The sequence below is a fragment of the Podarcis filfolensis genome (assembly GCF_964270895.1).
Source record: "Podarcis filfolensis genome assembly, chromosome: 5".
NCBI classification, from domain to species: Eukaryota; Metazoa; Chordata; class Lepidosauria; order Squamata; family Lacertidae; genus Podarcis; species Podarcis filfolensis.
The window spans coordinates 42,133,172-42,147,977 of NC_139608.1; the positions used below are offsets into that span (position 1 = coordinate 42,133,172).

General features: G+C 45.9%; 1 protein-coding gene across 4 annotated transcripts in view; it reads left to right on the forward strand.

The window, feature by feature from the left end:
- The window catches only part of LOC310763351 (prominin-1-A-like), a 34,652-nt gene that overhangs the window by 6,158 nt on the left and 13,688 nt on the right, over positions 1-14,806 (forward strand). For all 4 annotated transcript variants that reach the window (XM_083615308.1, XM_083615307.1, XM_083615310.1 and 1 more), the window contains exons 3-11: positions 4,900-4,961; positions 5,870-6,075; positions 8,501-8,621; positions 10,184-10,247; positions 10,962-11,051; positions 11,702-11,892; positions 12,299-12,373; positions 12,787-12,850; positions 14,143-14,302. In XM_083615308.1, the coding sequence (XP_083471434.1) occupies positions 4,900-4,961; positions 5,870-6,075; positions 8,501-8,621; positions 10,184-10,247; positions 10,962-11,051; positions 11,702-11,892; positions 12,299-12,373; positions 12,787-12,850; positions 14,143-14,302 (1,033 nt within the window). The remainder of the gene's footprint in view (positions 1-4,899; positions 4,962-5,869; positions 6,076-8,500; positions 8,622-10,183; positions 10,248-10,961; positions 11,052-11,701; positions 11,893-12,298; positions 12,374-12,786; positions 12,851-14,142; positions 14,303-14,806) is intronic.

Sequence of the window (14,806 nt, forward strand, 5' to 3'; positions counted from 1 at the left end):
ACTGCTACGTTAACTCAAGAGGTTTTGGTGGGAGACTCTCTCAGATGTTTGCTGGCAGTCCAATTATGTCAACTGGATCAGTCTAATTGATCTCCATGTTTTTGTTGGCAGTCTCACATAGTTATACAAAGACTGGTTAGGCAGTACTTCACTGTGCAGCACGTTTGCAACCTGAAGAGCTGAAGAGCCATTAGCATGGACTTTGCCAAACTGCAGAACCCAGCCAAAAATAGACACCCCGGCATATTTTTCTGTCCTTCCATCATAAACCCCTGATGCCCTCAGTAGTGATTTTTTAAAATATACCTTTCATCAAGATTAGATGTGGCCCCTGGTGGCTGGATAAACTAGGCAGAGAATGGATTCCACAGGAAAATTGTACCCTTAAGTCCTCTGTAAGAAGTGTGGGGCAGAGGGAGTGAGGAATTGAGCTATTTTATCCCAAGTCTTGGGAGGGCAATGGGATTTAACAGGTCATCAAGGGAAGCCGAAGCAGATAGGAATATTCGAAGCAGACAGGAATATTCGTCTGATGTCAGCACTCCACCCACTTTGGCTGGAATGGCACTCTTCATAGAATGCATGGGTACCAATATAACTGGTTGCAGCAAGGGAGCTGTTCCAGCTTCAGTCAATCATTAACTTATCTTTTAAAAAAATTTCCCAGGTGATCTGATTCCTAGATGCAGAAGAGAGAAGTGTGTTTGGGGGGCAGGGAGGAGGAAGGGAAAGAATGGAGCCAAGAGAGATGGCAAATGGGACCAGGAAGGAGGAACTGGAAGGGGAAAGTAGATGTCTTGGGAGGGAGGAACAAGAAGTGCTGTCACCAAGGACTCTGTGGCCCATTATACATCACACTAAACCAAATAGTGGCTTGGCACAGATGAGCAAACATTCAGGTTACTGGAAAGAAAAGTGCAAGCTGCTTTGCTCTTTCTGCCTTCCTGCTGCAAGCTATGGTTTGGCTTAGGGTTACATCTGAACCTCACAGTTTGTCTCAATCCAGAAAAGCCGCGAGCTGCAGCCAAGGCTTGTTCTGTGGCTTACCACTCGCGACTTGTCTGGGAGGAATAAACCAGGAGCCCGGCTCACAGGTGTGAACTGTGCCACAGAGTCCTGGAAGACAGCACCTCTTGTTGCAATCTTCTCTTCCGAAATCCACATGGGTCCACAGTAAGCATTATAAAGTTTTTAAAGGCTTGGTTCAGAGCCACGTCCTCAAGTTGTGTGGGGCCATTGTCCACTCTGGGCGTTCAAATATCATGAGTCAGGGTTTACACATTTTGACCTTTTATGTTCTTTTATGATGTGGTTTCTTTATTTTTGTGGTTGCATTTCCCAGCTTCTCTGGCATGAGGGCTAAAAATCGCTGCCTTTGTTGCAATACTGCTAAGAATACTGTGCCATTTATTGATGTTCTGATAATTTAATCACAGTCATATTTTCTAAGATGGCTACAGCCTGTACTTTCTTGGAGGCAGAGGAACTGGGGTTCAAGCCTAGCAGAGAGCCGTACTGAAAGCCATGCCCATCCCCCCAGTTTCTCAAGAAGAGTTGCATGCTGAATTTTCTTAGTAGCAGTTTATTTATTTATTTTTACATTTCTTTATTAATTTATATACAGTGGTACCTCGGGTTAAGTACTTAATTCGTTCTGGATGTCTGTTCTTAACCTGAAATTGTTCTTAACCTGAAGCACCACTTTAGCTAATGGGGCCTCCTGCTGCTGCCATGCCGCCAGAGCCCGATTTCTGTTCTTATTCTGAAGCAAAGTTCTTAACCTGAAGCACTATTTCTGGCTTAGTGGAGTGTGTAACCTGAAGCGTATGTAACCTGAAGTGTATGTAACCCGAGGTACCATTGTACTGCCCTTCATCAAATGACCACAGGGTGATTTACAGTGTAGAACATAATAAGCAATATATGTCAATATGTTACTAAATATCCATACAATAAAAAAACCAGTTTATATACATACCAATTATTGCGTATTATGAATTGTAGTGGAGAATATATAATAGTACATAATACTTTATGAGCAAGACATGCTAAGCAGCAATGTCAAATTATACACAATGTCTTCCCAGCAGTGAATATCACAACTCAACAGAGTTATTGCCTACTAATCTCAGGTGCAACTATAGAACATAGCGCATATCTAACAACAATAGCCTCTTGATAAATATGGGAGGGGAAAACCTGCAGGATATCTAAAGTGCAGAAATAGTGTACAAATGCACATACTTTTCTGTATACAGAACTAGCTCTTAATCCCACCTTCCCTTTCTTCTCGTTTTTCACCCTGGGATATCTTCACTTCCCTGCCTCTCTCTCAGGGGCCTTTCATCATCTATCTGATACTTTCATGGGGTTGCATTCTTTGCTCCCCTAATGTTTCCCCTAAGGGAAGAAACCAAAAGGGTTCCTATCCCTTGAGGTCATCCTTATGGGCACTGGTCCATCACTGGTAGCCTGCAGCCTGCCTGGTTAGTAGAGTCCAGTTTGCTTGCCTCTTTGTAGCGACAGCTAATGGACACTGCCTCATGCACTCAAATGCTGAACGATTAGTATAAAATGTTAAACAGTCTTGGAAAGTATCCTCTGAGAGGCAGAGAGTAAGGTCTTTGAAGCTCACTGTGCTTTCCTCCCTGGAGGCACCCCTATGCTTTGTTGTTATTTTACACACTCCAAAATGGAGCCCTGGGCATTGTGTGTGTGTGTGTGTGTGTGTGTGTGTGTGTCCTGTGCATGCAGGCCTTGGCTCCGATTTAACTTTCTAAGTCTGCTCTGTGGTCTGGTTGTTTGCACACATTTATAAGGCCATTCTATCCAATGAAGAGAAAAGCTTCCTGACCCTCTCTGGTGTGAGGTCTGCACACACTGGTTTGTATTGGACATGTGGCAGAGACTCTTTCTCCATCTCCTCTCCTGTCTCCATACCACTCCATACTGTCAATAGAGATTCCAGTTTCCAGTCCGTCAGCTTGTCCTCAGCCAGACCTGAGCCTTGGCATAAGGTAAAGGGACCCCTGACCATTAGGTCCAGTTGTGACCGACTCTGAGGTTGCGGCGCTCATCTCGCTTTATTGTCTGAGGGAGCCAGCGTACAGCTTTTGGGTCATGTGGCCAGCATGACTAAGCCGCTTCTGGTGAACCAGAGCAGCGTACAGAAATGCCGTTTACCTTCCCACCGGAGCGGTACCTATTTATCTACTTGCACTTTTGATGTGCTTTTGAACTGCTAGGTTGGCAGGAGCAGGGACCGAGCAATGGGAGCTCACCCTGTCGCAGGGATTCAAACCGCCAACCTTCTGATCGGCAAGTTCTAGGCTCTGTGGTTTAACCCACAGCGCCACCCGTGTCCAGTTTCCAGTCAGTCAGCTTGTCCTTAGCCAGACCTGAGCCTTGGCATACTTCTTACTATATTTAGATAAATATTCAGCATAAAATGGACTCTGACTTGCTTTTTGATGTTTCTGTGCTTTCCAGTGCTTTTTACATCTTGTTCTTCTTGAAAACTCCTCGCAACTTTATAATGAAAGCACCAGAACTAGTCGCTGTGTTTCCGTTGCTCAGGAAAAGTGCTGCTGTTAATCTCCACACACACACACACCCCGCCGCCCACAACTTTTGTTAATGCAGGAACTTCCTGTTCAGTAATGCTACCCTACAGACTAATAGTTAGATCATATCCTGGTGTCATAGCCCCATAGTCTTTCGCCTCCAGCCTTCGAGGCTCAACACTGCTTATTTGTGTTTATGTAATTCTGTGAATCACATCTCAGTTTACTGTCAGTGCATTTTTCTTTTTCCTGGGTTTTAAATCGGATTGTGTATAATGATGAGTCTTACCTGCTTGCATAAGAAAGGGAGGCATTCAACAAAGTTTTACTCAGGGTAGACCCGTTGAAGTGAATGAACCTAACTTAGTCACATTTGTTCATTTCAGTAGGTAAAATTCAGCTGAATACCACCCAAAGTCACTACAGGTGGTTTAGACCTCAGCACCACCCGTGTCCCTTCAAGCCTGCTAGTTTTACCTAAAACCTGGAGAAACTGATATTCTCAGTCCCATATGTTTACAGGCTAAAACCAGCTGCTCAGTAGTGGGAGAAGAATACATAGGTGGGCTGTTGGCCTGGTTTAGCGAGGCTCATCTTAGGCACTTACGTTTTTACCTGCTAGATCAGAGTGGGCAGAAGGCAGATTTAGCTTTACTGGTAGATTTTTGAGTGATTTGCAGTAGATCAGCAAGGGTTTCCAACTGCCAATTGTTTTGTGGCAGCAAAAAGATCCCTTTTCTCTAAATTATATTGTTGAAATGAAACAAGCTTGGGGTAGCTTGGTGTGAATTTTTGTGTGGAAGGAACATAGGCTCAGAATTATTGAATGCTAAGCACATGTATTTTGCATTAGGCTCTGGGTGATGGATCTCAGGGTTCCACTTAAAACCAAGTAAACCTCACAAGCCTGAAGGTCTGGTCTGTTTTCTACAGCATTTTCCTCTTCAGAGCTGTTGAAGCTCAGAGGCCATGTTTGCTAAGCATACAGTATGGCACCCCTTAGTGGTAAAGTGGGGTATTGCTTAACTTGGGCTGCAAAGGGGGGGGAGTTTCTTTTCTATCAGCATAATGTTTATGCACATGGCACAAAATAAAAAGAGAGAAAGAAATTTCATATGTGATGTGCATAGAGTCGTTCAAATGGGTTATAGCAGGAGAGCTTTGGAGAAGGACAGCTGGAGAAAATAGGGTCTCATCCTGGTAACGGAGGCTACGGGTAGGAATTTCCAAAGAGATCTCAGTGTTGAGTGATGCACAAATGTCCAGTAAGGTAGGTGATGGTATATTCCCTCTTTCCCCTCCCTGCCACTGCTGACCCCTCTGTTCTTCTCCTCAGATCTTCTGACTCGCCTGATCCAGCGCCAGGTTAATTTCACAGACCCAGCAGCGTATAAAGAGGTGATTTATTTATTTTTTGTATTGGCTCATGGAACTCAGAGGCTAGTGGGTGGCAGTTGGTGAACCTGGGCAGGGTTGAAAAGGAAATGTTGGTGTGGTAGGCTCAGCAAACACCAAAAGGTTGACACTTCACCCAGAAGTCAAATGTGGTCAGTGTCTAAACAAACAAACAAACAAACAGTACAAATGAAAACATTCTCAGTTGCTCTCTGCAAGCTTCATAAACCCAGTAAAGATTCTGATAGGGACTCGGGGATGCATGATGGCCCCTATTTCAGGACAGCTGGGGCGTTGGAAGGAGAGTGCTAGAGAAGAAGAAAACCCTGGTTTGGAGGATCAGACTAGGCCAAGCTTGCCTAGACAGTGCCATGCCTTCCCAGTACACTTTTGGTGCTAGCATGCGCTGTTTACATTATCCTGGAAGGCTAAGGAGGGAAGGCCTTCTGAGGTCTGAGCATCCACAGCCACATTGTTCATAGGGATTACTGGACCTGTGATTATGTGTGACTGGGTGGGAACTTTTGAAGCTCGTGTGCAAGACCGCAATGCCCTGTGCAAGCACACATATACCCTGATGACTAACAAGAGCAGCCTGATCCTTGCCAGGAATGCAGGAGCAGGGGTAGAAGCCTGTAAGCCCTGGTATATGCTGCTAGGTCACTACCTCTAGATGAGCAAAGTGGACTCCAGAATAACAAACATCATGTCCAGTACATGGCCAAGAAAACATTCTAATAAATCCAGATTGTTTTTGAAGAAGAACCATCAGTGGACTCTTGGGGACCACCCTGTGCTGAGCCCTTCACCCTTTTATTTTGGGGCAGGCAGGTGTCAGCATCTTTGAATGATCATACTAGCTGACTACTGTGTCTGTTTGTTTTCTTCTCTCCTCCCCTCCCCATCTCTAGATGTTTGTATACCAAGCAGGCTTCCTCGTTTGCCTTGTCATTGGTCTTCTTTTCATCATCCTTGTGCCCCTGGTGGGTTTGTTCTTCTGCTGCTGCCGCTGCTGTGGGCACTGCGGTGGCTCCATGTACCAGAAGCAGGTGAAAAACACCAATTGCAAGAGACGGACGTTATTTGCATTCCTGCTAGCTGTCTCTACCATTCTCGTGTGAGTTGAGTACTATACTGAGCATCAACGAACAATGCGGGAGTAGGTTATTGCTGTGACCAGTTCAGCAAGGAGTTTATTCCAGTCTGTCTACGTTGCCTGTTCAGCAGTAGTGGTGAGGCTGTGCTGCTCACCTGACTTCCCTCTGGCTGAGTCAGTACAGCATACTGTGACAGAGTGGCTGAGGGATGAGGGTAAAGGTAAAGGGACCCCTGACCATTAGGTCCAGTCGCGGAAGACTCTGGGGTTGCGGCGCTCATCTCGCTTTTTTGGCCGAGGAAGCTGGCGTACAGCTGGTCATGTGGCCAGCATGACTAAGCCGCTTCTGGTGAACCAGAGCAGCGCACAGAAACACTGTTTACTTTCCCACTGGAGCGGTACCTATTTATCTACTTGCACTTTGACATGCTTTCGAACTGCTAGGTTGGCAGGAGCTGGGACCGAGCAACGGGAGCTCACCCCGTCGTGGGGATTCGAACTGCCGACCTTCTGATCAGCAAGTCCTAGGCTCTGTGGTTTAACCCACAGCGCCACCCGCGCCCCTTGAGGGATGAGGTTGGTGCAGTGCAAATGCACCAGTGGAGCCAATCTGGTGCTTCTGCCAGCATGCTTGCAACATGCTGACCTTACCTCCCACCCTCCATCCTGGTAACTCAGCTGGACAGGAGGTCAGGTGATGGAGCAGCCCCCAACTATACAGCTACTGCCATTTAGACCCAATTTCAAGCAAGATGCACCTGCTTAGCTATCTGATATGAATTGGCTTGTCTCACCTGCATGTACAATGTTTGTAGGCCAGGTGGGCACTTCTCTTATGTGCTGATGTTGTACACATAGTGGCTGCAGGTCTAGTTTAAATGAGACAATTTATTTGGCTACTTGGCATCACTTTTAAGTCTGCCCACAGCCTTTTATGATGGTCTTGTGCAAAGGAATGGCTTCTTGGAGCTGAGGGAGGATGGGATGGTCCCTGTGCGTGTAAGCTACTTCTATTGTGTGAAATGAAAAGTTGAGGTTAGTAGCTCTGGCAGCAGAGATTGAGTTTCCAAACCTTTGGGGAGCTGGGAGATCAGCCACTAGAGATGTTTAGCAGTGCAGTATGATCAAAGTAGGCCTTAATTCTTGCCAGTTCTCAAGCAAGTATATCTCCTCACTGAACAACTACAGAGTTACATTGGAGTCCAGGGGAAATGATGAATGACACTATTTCCAGTCAGACTTGACCTCCAGCATCACTGTTCCTATCAATTCAGCACATGGTTCAAGTCTGAGCAGCCGGTCACTAATTAACCTTGAGGCACATGAGCATAAATGTGTGAAGGGAGACTCCCAGGAGCCTTCTGTGGCATGGCTGGCTTTTACTCTGGAGCATGCCACCACAGGCACAAGCAACTGCCAGAGCCCTTTCTGCACCATTTGTCCTTGCACTAGTTCTAAGGAGGTTCTTGCAGACTCGAGGGAACCCAGGGTGCCTATGAAGTGCTGAATTATTTCAGTACAGTGGTACCTCGCAAGATGAAATTAATTCGTTCTGCGAGTTTTTTCGTCTTGCGAATTTTTCATCTTGCGAAGCACGGATTCCCTGGGTATTAACGGTTTTAAGAAAAAGGAAACAAACTCGCAAGACGTTTTCGTCTTGCGAAGCAAGCCCATAGGGAAATTCGTCTTGCGAAGCAACTCAAAAAACGAAAAACTCTTTCGTCTTGCGAGTTTTTCGTCTTACGAGGCATTCGTCTTGCGAGGTACCACTGTATCATAAACTTGGAATGGATCTAAAAGTGACCTGGATTAACCTCTGACCAGAGGCAAGGGGAGTGCATCCACGAGGCACCCTCAAAATCAACCTATACATTCAAGATTACAATGTGTTGCAAGCACAGAGTGGGCGCTACAGAGTAAATAGTTGGAGACGAATCACACAGACATGCAAGTCACATGCTGCAGTTTTACTGCTGCCTTTGCGGGGGTACCAGTAGGTATAGAGAAGAAGAAGAGTTTGGATTTGATATCCCGCTTTATCACTACCCGAAGGAGTCTCAAAACGGCTAACATTCTCCCCACTCTGTGGGGTGAGTGGGGCTGAGAGACTTCAGAGAAGTGTGGCTAGCCCAAGGTCACCCAGCAGCTGCATGTGGAGGAGCGGAGACGCGAACCCGGTTCCCCAGATTACGAATCTACCACTCTTAACCACTACACCACACTGGCTCTCATTACCTGCTCACATTGCTTACACTGTATCCCACATTTGCTCCCCCCAAAATGGCACAATGTCAAACAAGACACTTCATAAATAAGTCACAACTTTGTTGGTTATGCTTTTTGACTGGTTGCATGATATTACTAGCTTTTCCTCTTTGAGGAAAAGGAGAAGCAACTTCAGTATGAAGAGTTGTCCTCTCAACTCTGCCTGCTTCCTTCACTGCAGGGCTGGGGATATTTGTGCGTACGTCAGCAACCGTCAGATATCACAGGGAATCAGTGGAGGCTTCGTCACTTTGAACAATACAATGGACAACCTGTTAATGTTCCTGAACTCTATCCCTAAGGTATATAGTCTATAAGCTGTATTATGCGCCTTCCCCTGCTTCCTTTCTGCAGGCAGGTGTCTTTTGTATTGTCCTCCTATCCTCCATGTATGATCGCTTCTACTGCCCTGCCTACATAGTCAGGTATTCTTCCTCTTCCTCTGCTTGTTTCCTACACCAGCCTCCATACGCCTTGCCCTGTTCCCCAGAAATGCACCTCTGTATCCCTACCTCCAGCCTCCAATGATCTACTTCTTATGAGCATCATAGCACTGTTTAGCGGCCATTATCCCACTGACATGCCCTAAATCTGCACTTTCAACACTTCAGTGGCCATGGAAAACTACTTAGCCACTATCAGTTAGCAAGGGAAACTGGATCATATGATACCTGAGGAAGAATCCTGTGCCAGGAATAGAGGTCCATGGCTTTTCAAGCACAGGTACAAGGTGAATTCTGGGATCATGACAGGGCTACAGGAGTCATATTGGTAGTTCTGGACTTCAGTGCCTTCTCAGGCACTTGTTTTCCATATCTGCTTTGATAAGGATATAAAAATATACTCGTTTAAACAGCAGCACAAACTGTTCATAGTACTGGAAGGCACAAACATGCTTTGCTGTTGACACAGAAGAATTATCAAAATGGTGCTGAGCTACATTGTTTACCGAGGTATATTGGTTTAATGGTACCTCCCACTGAAGGCAGCTCCCACAAGAAACTCAGGGACCAATATATCATGCCCTGCTAACTTCCTAGAGCTGTTTCTGAATAGTGAATTAAATTGTTCTTTGGGAAACCATTTGCAAAACCTACATGTGCCTGAAATATCTTTTTAACCCATGCTTAACCATGGGGATTGGCAGGAGCTGGTCTGGATAGAAACACCCACCATACCTGGAGGCAAAATAACTGCAGTTGTGCTCCCAGTCCACAAAATGTTGGGTTGGCTGTGGCTTCAGTGTCTCTTCACCTGCAGATTAGATGGTAGTCAATTTTGTATGTTCAGTTCCTCAATTTTTTTGCAAATAGTATTTGCCTCTATGGTGGAAGACACTCGTGAACACTTACTTTTAAGCTGTGATCCATCATGAAGTTCCATATATATTTTTGCAGGACAAACATAAGTGTGTTTATGTCAAAATTGGTGCTCAAAGGGGACTGATTTCCCAGTAAGTGTACACAGGATGGTAGTCTTTAGGGCTTATTTTGTAGACTTTCTACACAATATTTATTTATTTAGGCTATTTATATAATGCTATTTCATAGAAAATAGACATCAATTAAATCAAACATCAATTAAGTATTGTGGAAAGATGTATTCTAAATGGCAGTGATTCAGGAGTTCAAAGAAACCTTTTCAACTGGATTGGTGTAAAACTGGGGAGTGAGACAATGCGGAAGCAATACACTTCAGTACAATGGGCACTTTTGAGTCCTCTGTGTTCAAGCGATGCACATCATGCTGTTGTCCTTATAATTTCATATACCTGACCATAAATATGTTCAGGATCTTGATCCTGCTTGCTGCCCCCTCCCCTGCAGAGCATACTGTATTTCATCACTTTCCTGGTTCTTCACAGGAGATTAATGACATCATTGACTCCAGTTCGGTGCCACTGAAGCAAGCCAATCAGAGCCTGCAAGGTCAGTTTCTGCCACTGGCCACAATCTGTGTTGTCTAAATCTTGAGTGAGGGAGGCAAAAAAAGCAGGCCTCAAGCTTGTAAATCAACTGAAATTACCCAGGTGGAGGTGTAGTCAAGGAGCAAGCCAGGAGTCAGGGTCAAAGAGCAGGCCACAACTGGAGGAGAAACCAAGAGTTTGGGAGTCAGAAATGGAGGACAAACTAGCTGGCATGAACAAAGAAGAATGAAGGATTCAGGGAACACACCAGTGCTTAGGAAGACTTTGTTGATCAAGCAAGGCTCAGCTGAAATGGGTAGCCTTTTATATTTCTTCCTGCTCAGGAAGATCCAGTGTCCAGCCATGGTGGGTAGAGTCAGACCAGTACTGGAAGGGTCTTCACCAAGAAGATGTTCACCTGAAGCTCAGTGCTCTACCACACAAGACAGCTGCATACAGACCCAGCATTTCCTGAGAATTAGAAGTCTGCCCCAAAGTTCAGTGGTCATCTGCAGAATTCCTTCCTATACCCTTGTGGCCTGCTTCAGCCACACAGTCATCACTGAGTTCTGATCCTACTGTAGAACGTTGGTTTATACCCAAAGCATTGCCCATTATCCCTTTATCATTCAAGGAGATCTCAACGTCCATAAACCATTTTTTCTGACATTTGGTATGTGACATAATAGTGGGAAGCATTCTTGTTGATCCTCTTGTTCTGATGTTTTCTCTGCAGAGATTGGGCACACTTTGGGAGACAAGATCAAGAATCAAATAGGTGGACGAGTAAACGAAGCACTGGACAATGCTGAACGTCTTCTCAATGGTACTGACCTACTGTCTAATGAAGAGTGTGTTGTGGGATCTAGTAGTAGAGATGGAGGCCCAGAAAGTGTGTCTCTTTAACTGTGGCAGAGGGCGAGGCAAAGGTGCTCAAAGGACAAAGAAGGTTTAGAGCATGGGTCAGGAATTTTTGGCCCTCTAGATGTTGTTGGGACTCCAACTCCCATCAGCCACGGCCAGCATGGCTAATGATCAGGGCTGATGGGAAGTGTAGTCCAGCAACTTCTGGAGGGTCAAAGGATAGCCAGCCCCTGCTTGGTGGTTCCCTCCCTGTAAGGTTACAGGGAACCAGGCAGAAAGGGCCTTCTCGGTAGTGGCGCCCGCCCTGTGGAATGCCATCCTGTCAGATGTAAAAGAGATAAATAATTATTTGACCTTCCGTAGACATCTGAAGGCAGCCCAGGAAGCTTTCAGTGTGTGGTGTTCTGTTGTGTTCTTATTTATTCTGTTGGAAGCCACCCAGAGTGGCTGGGGCAATGAACTCAGATGGGTGGGGTACACAAATTTATTTAGTTAGTTTTATTTTATTTCATAAAACTTATGCACCACTTGATTCCCTTGTGCTAAAAACTATCTGTCACCGGGGTGGAGATTGCAAAGTTCCTCCTCACTCTTTTTCTCTGCCCATTGCAGTGACTAGCTCTGTGGAAAAAGAGCTCCGGGCAGTCAATGAGTCAACAAATCACTTGCGGGACCTTCAGGAACAGCTGAACCAAAACCTGACCGCCTTGAGCACTGATATCAACCAGACTTTGAAAGAGTGCGGTGCTCCTTGCGAGGAAGTGCAAGTGGTGAACCTGGAGCCTGGGGCCAATCTCAGTGCGGTAAAATGGGGTTGGAGCACAGAGAACCTTGGGAAAGGGATGGTGGGTTTTTAGAGAACATGGGAAGAAGACCACTTTCAGGATAAGTGGGCTTAGCTAATGGAGTGACACTACTGAGACAGAGGCTAAAGCCAGTGTCAGGTGGTGCAATAGATGTCAGGGTGGAATCTCAGCTGAGGGCTGGCTACAGTGTTGGAGCGTGTCTACAAGATGCCCACGGATGTGTTTGTCTGGTCTTGCCAGCACGTAAACATACAAACGTCTTAGTGGACGTCACGTTGCTCTTACCTGTGTCAGTGTAAACATCTGAGTGAAACACAAAGATTCCTACCCCTCCCAGAACACAATGCATCATCACTTTAATTTCTTATACATAGATAAATTGTCCCTTTATCTGTTCCCACAGGTTCCAGATGTCAGCCGCCCACTCCAGCTGTTGACCAATCTGACAGACTCAAACCCTCAGGACACCATTGCAAAGGTAACATCCTTCCCTCCATCCATCTTTTCTCTCTCCTCCGCTATCAGAGTGTGCCACACAGAGCAGGCTTTCTGAGTGCCCATGCCAGGTGTCAGTGTGCCAGGGACGGCCTGTCTAGGAGAGGCTGTGCAGTAGGAGCAGAGCCACAGACTGAGCCTAGCAGCATAAATCATAGCCTTGGGCCACAGGGCTCCCCTGATGTCTCAAACCATCAATGCCTGTATCCCATCCTCAGAAGGTATTGTTAGCCCACTTCCTCTTTGGAATCAGCACGTATTGCAATGCCTTTTTGATTCACATTGCATTGCCCTTTGTTCAACACTATAAGAGCATATGTGATTCTGAGATCTCTGTGTTGTTTGTCTTTTGTTTCCATTTGCATATGTCTTTATTCTGGGTTCCGGCACTGGCAGGCAAGGCAAGTTCTGGCTGATATTCCAAAGAAGGTGTCTGAACAAACAAAAAAGGTGGTGTCTGGTAAGTGGTTTCAGCAGATAAATAAAGTTGTGTGTATTCTCATTTCAAGAACCAGTTGAAAGGCTGTGGTTACACTTACAATGTCCTCAGAAACTAGAGGTCACCTGCCAAATATCTGTTTGATCAGTTCACATTAATATGTGGAATTTATTCAAGTCTTAGCTCTCAGTCATTCAATATAACTGTTTACAGTTATGCAATAGTGCAGCCTTTTCTTTGTTTAGAAATTGTTATTCTACAAATATACTTTCTACATAGTAACTGGAGTTCACACCCAACAGTTTCTCACACGTGCATGTTTAAGCAACATGGCATTTCCTGTCCTGAAGCTGCAGTTACAGCTACCTCGTGTGGATGCATGGAGTGACAGGTGTGAGTTAATCACATGTGAACATATGAAGCTCTTGTTCTACAGTCAAATCAATGGTCTGTCCAGCCCAGCACTGTCTACTCTGATTCACGGTAGTTCTACAAATTCCACTTGAGATCCCTTAATTGGAGATGCTGAGGAATTCAGTCTAGGACCTTGGTCATGCATTCACTCTTATCACTGAGCTACAAGATGTCCCAAAACATTTTTAAAACATATGTCCTCCTATGGACCAATGCCACATACACACTGTTGTTTAGAGGACATGGCTAGTCTGCACATTCTTGCTAGCTCTTCAATTTATTAGGCATCAGTGAGGCTCAGTCAGGGCTGTCTTAAGCATATGTGGCGCTCAGGTACAAAGATCTGCCCGGCGCCCCACCCCCCAGTTGCCCAGTCCCAGGGGCGCAGGAGGGCAGAGCCGGCCACCCACCTCAGCATCTCACTGGCTTGGTCACCCCCGAACTCGTGGTGCAGAGCCACCTGCAGCAGAAGAGCCTACTGCGGTGCTCCGACCGATGGACGGGCTCTTCCCCGGACTCAGCTCTCGGGTCCCGGACTCTCAGCCTGGTGCCCCTGAGAGCCCAGCACCCAGGTGCCCCGCACCTCTAGTGCCTATGGGTAAGACGGCCTTGGGCTTAGTGGAGCTGGATGTTTCCCTTCTCCCAATCCACCGCTTTCCTTGTCCTTCCTGCTTTGTCTTCCATAACTTGAACTGAATGAAGGATGGGCAGCCAGAAATGAATGAGGCATGAGATTTGCTGAGGTGTGTGAATGGTTCTTCCTTGGAGAGGAATAGGCAATTGGGCATAAAATACTACATATCCGGAACACATAGCAGGTGGCTGCCCTGTGGTAAGATGCTCTCTGCCATAGTGAACAAAGTATATTTGTTTATCTGTGTATCTTTTGGTCCTTGCAGAAGGAGAGGCTCGCCTCCGTGATGTCGAGCAAGCGATTGAAGATAGCCGTAGCAACTTTTCCACACTGAGCAGAATGGGGAATATCTCTCAGTCCATGACAGATGTTGTCAGTTGGGCAAATACCTATGAGCCGGATATTGTCACCTATGATAGCTACAGGTATGAATTAAAGTGTTCTTAGAGTATTGTAAGCTCGGGAAATCCCTTAGGTTAGCTTAAGCCACGGTAGGTCCTGTGTTGGGTGAAATGTTGATCCCCGTCCCTCCTGACCATGAGTGGTCATATGTTATCAAAATGGCAGCTGTAGGAAATGGGATTAGAATGGTAGCCTAAACGAAGGGCTAAAAGCTTTCTGGCCACTATTTTGGAAGCCTCTGATGTGCAGTTTCATGTCACACGGATGGTTTCCCACAGCATTTTTGGACAGGGCACCACATCTAGTCTGCAGTAGTATGAAAGTTAAAATCCTTGTCTTCCAATTTGGTTAATTGGCCCAGATAGCACTTGTTTTTCTTCAGTGCTATACCATTGTTCATAACCTAGGCTTGGATGGGATCTCATGTTTTCTAATTTGCTTCTTCTTGTTGCCAGGGCTTTGATGCACATGCCAGCAGAGTACAGTCTTGCTGACACTGGTTTTTAGCAGAGATCAAACCCATTACC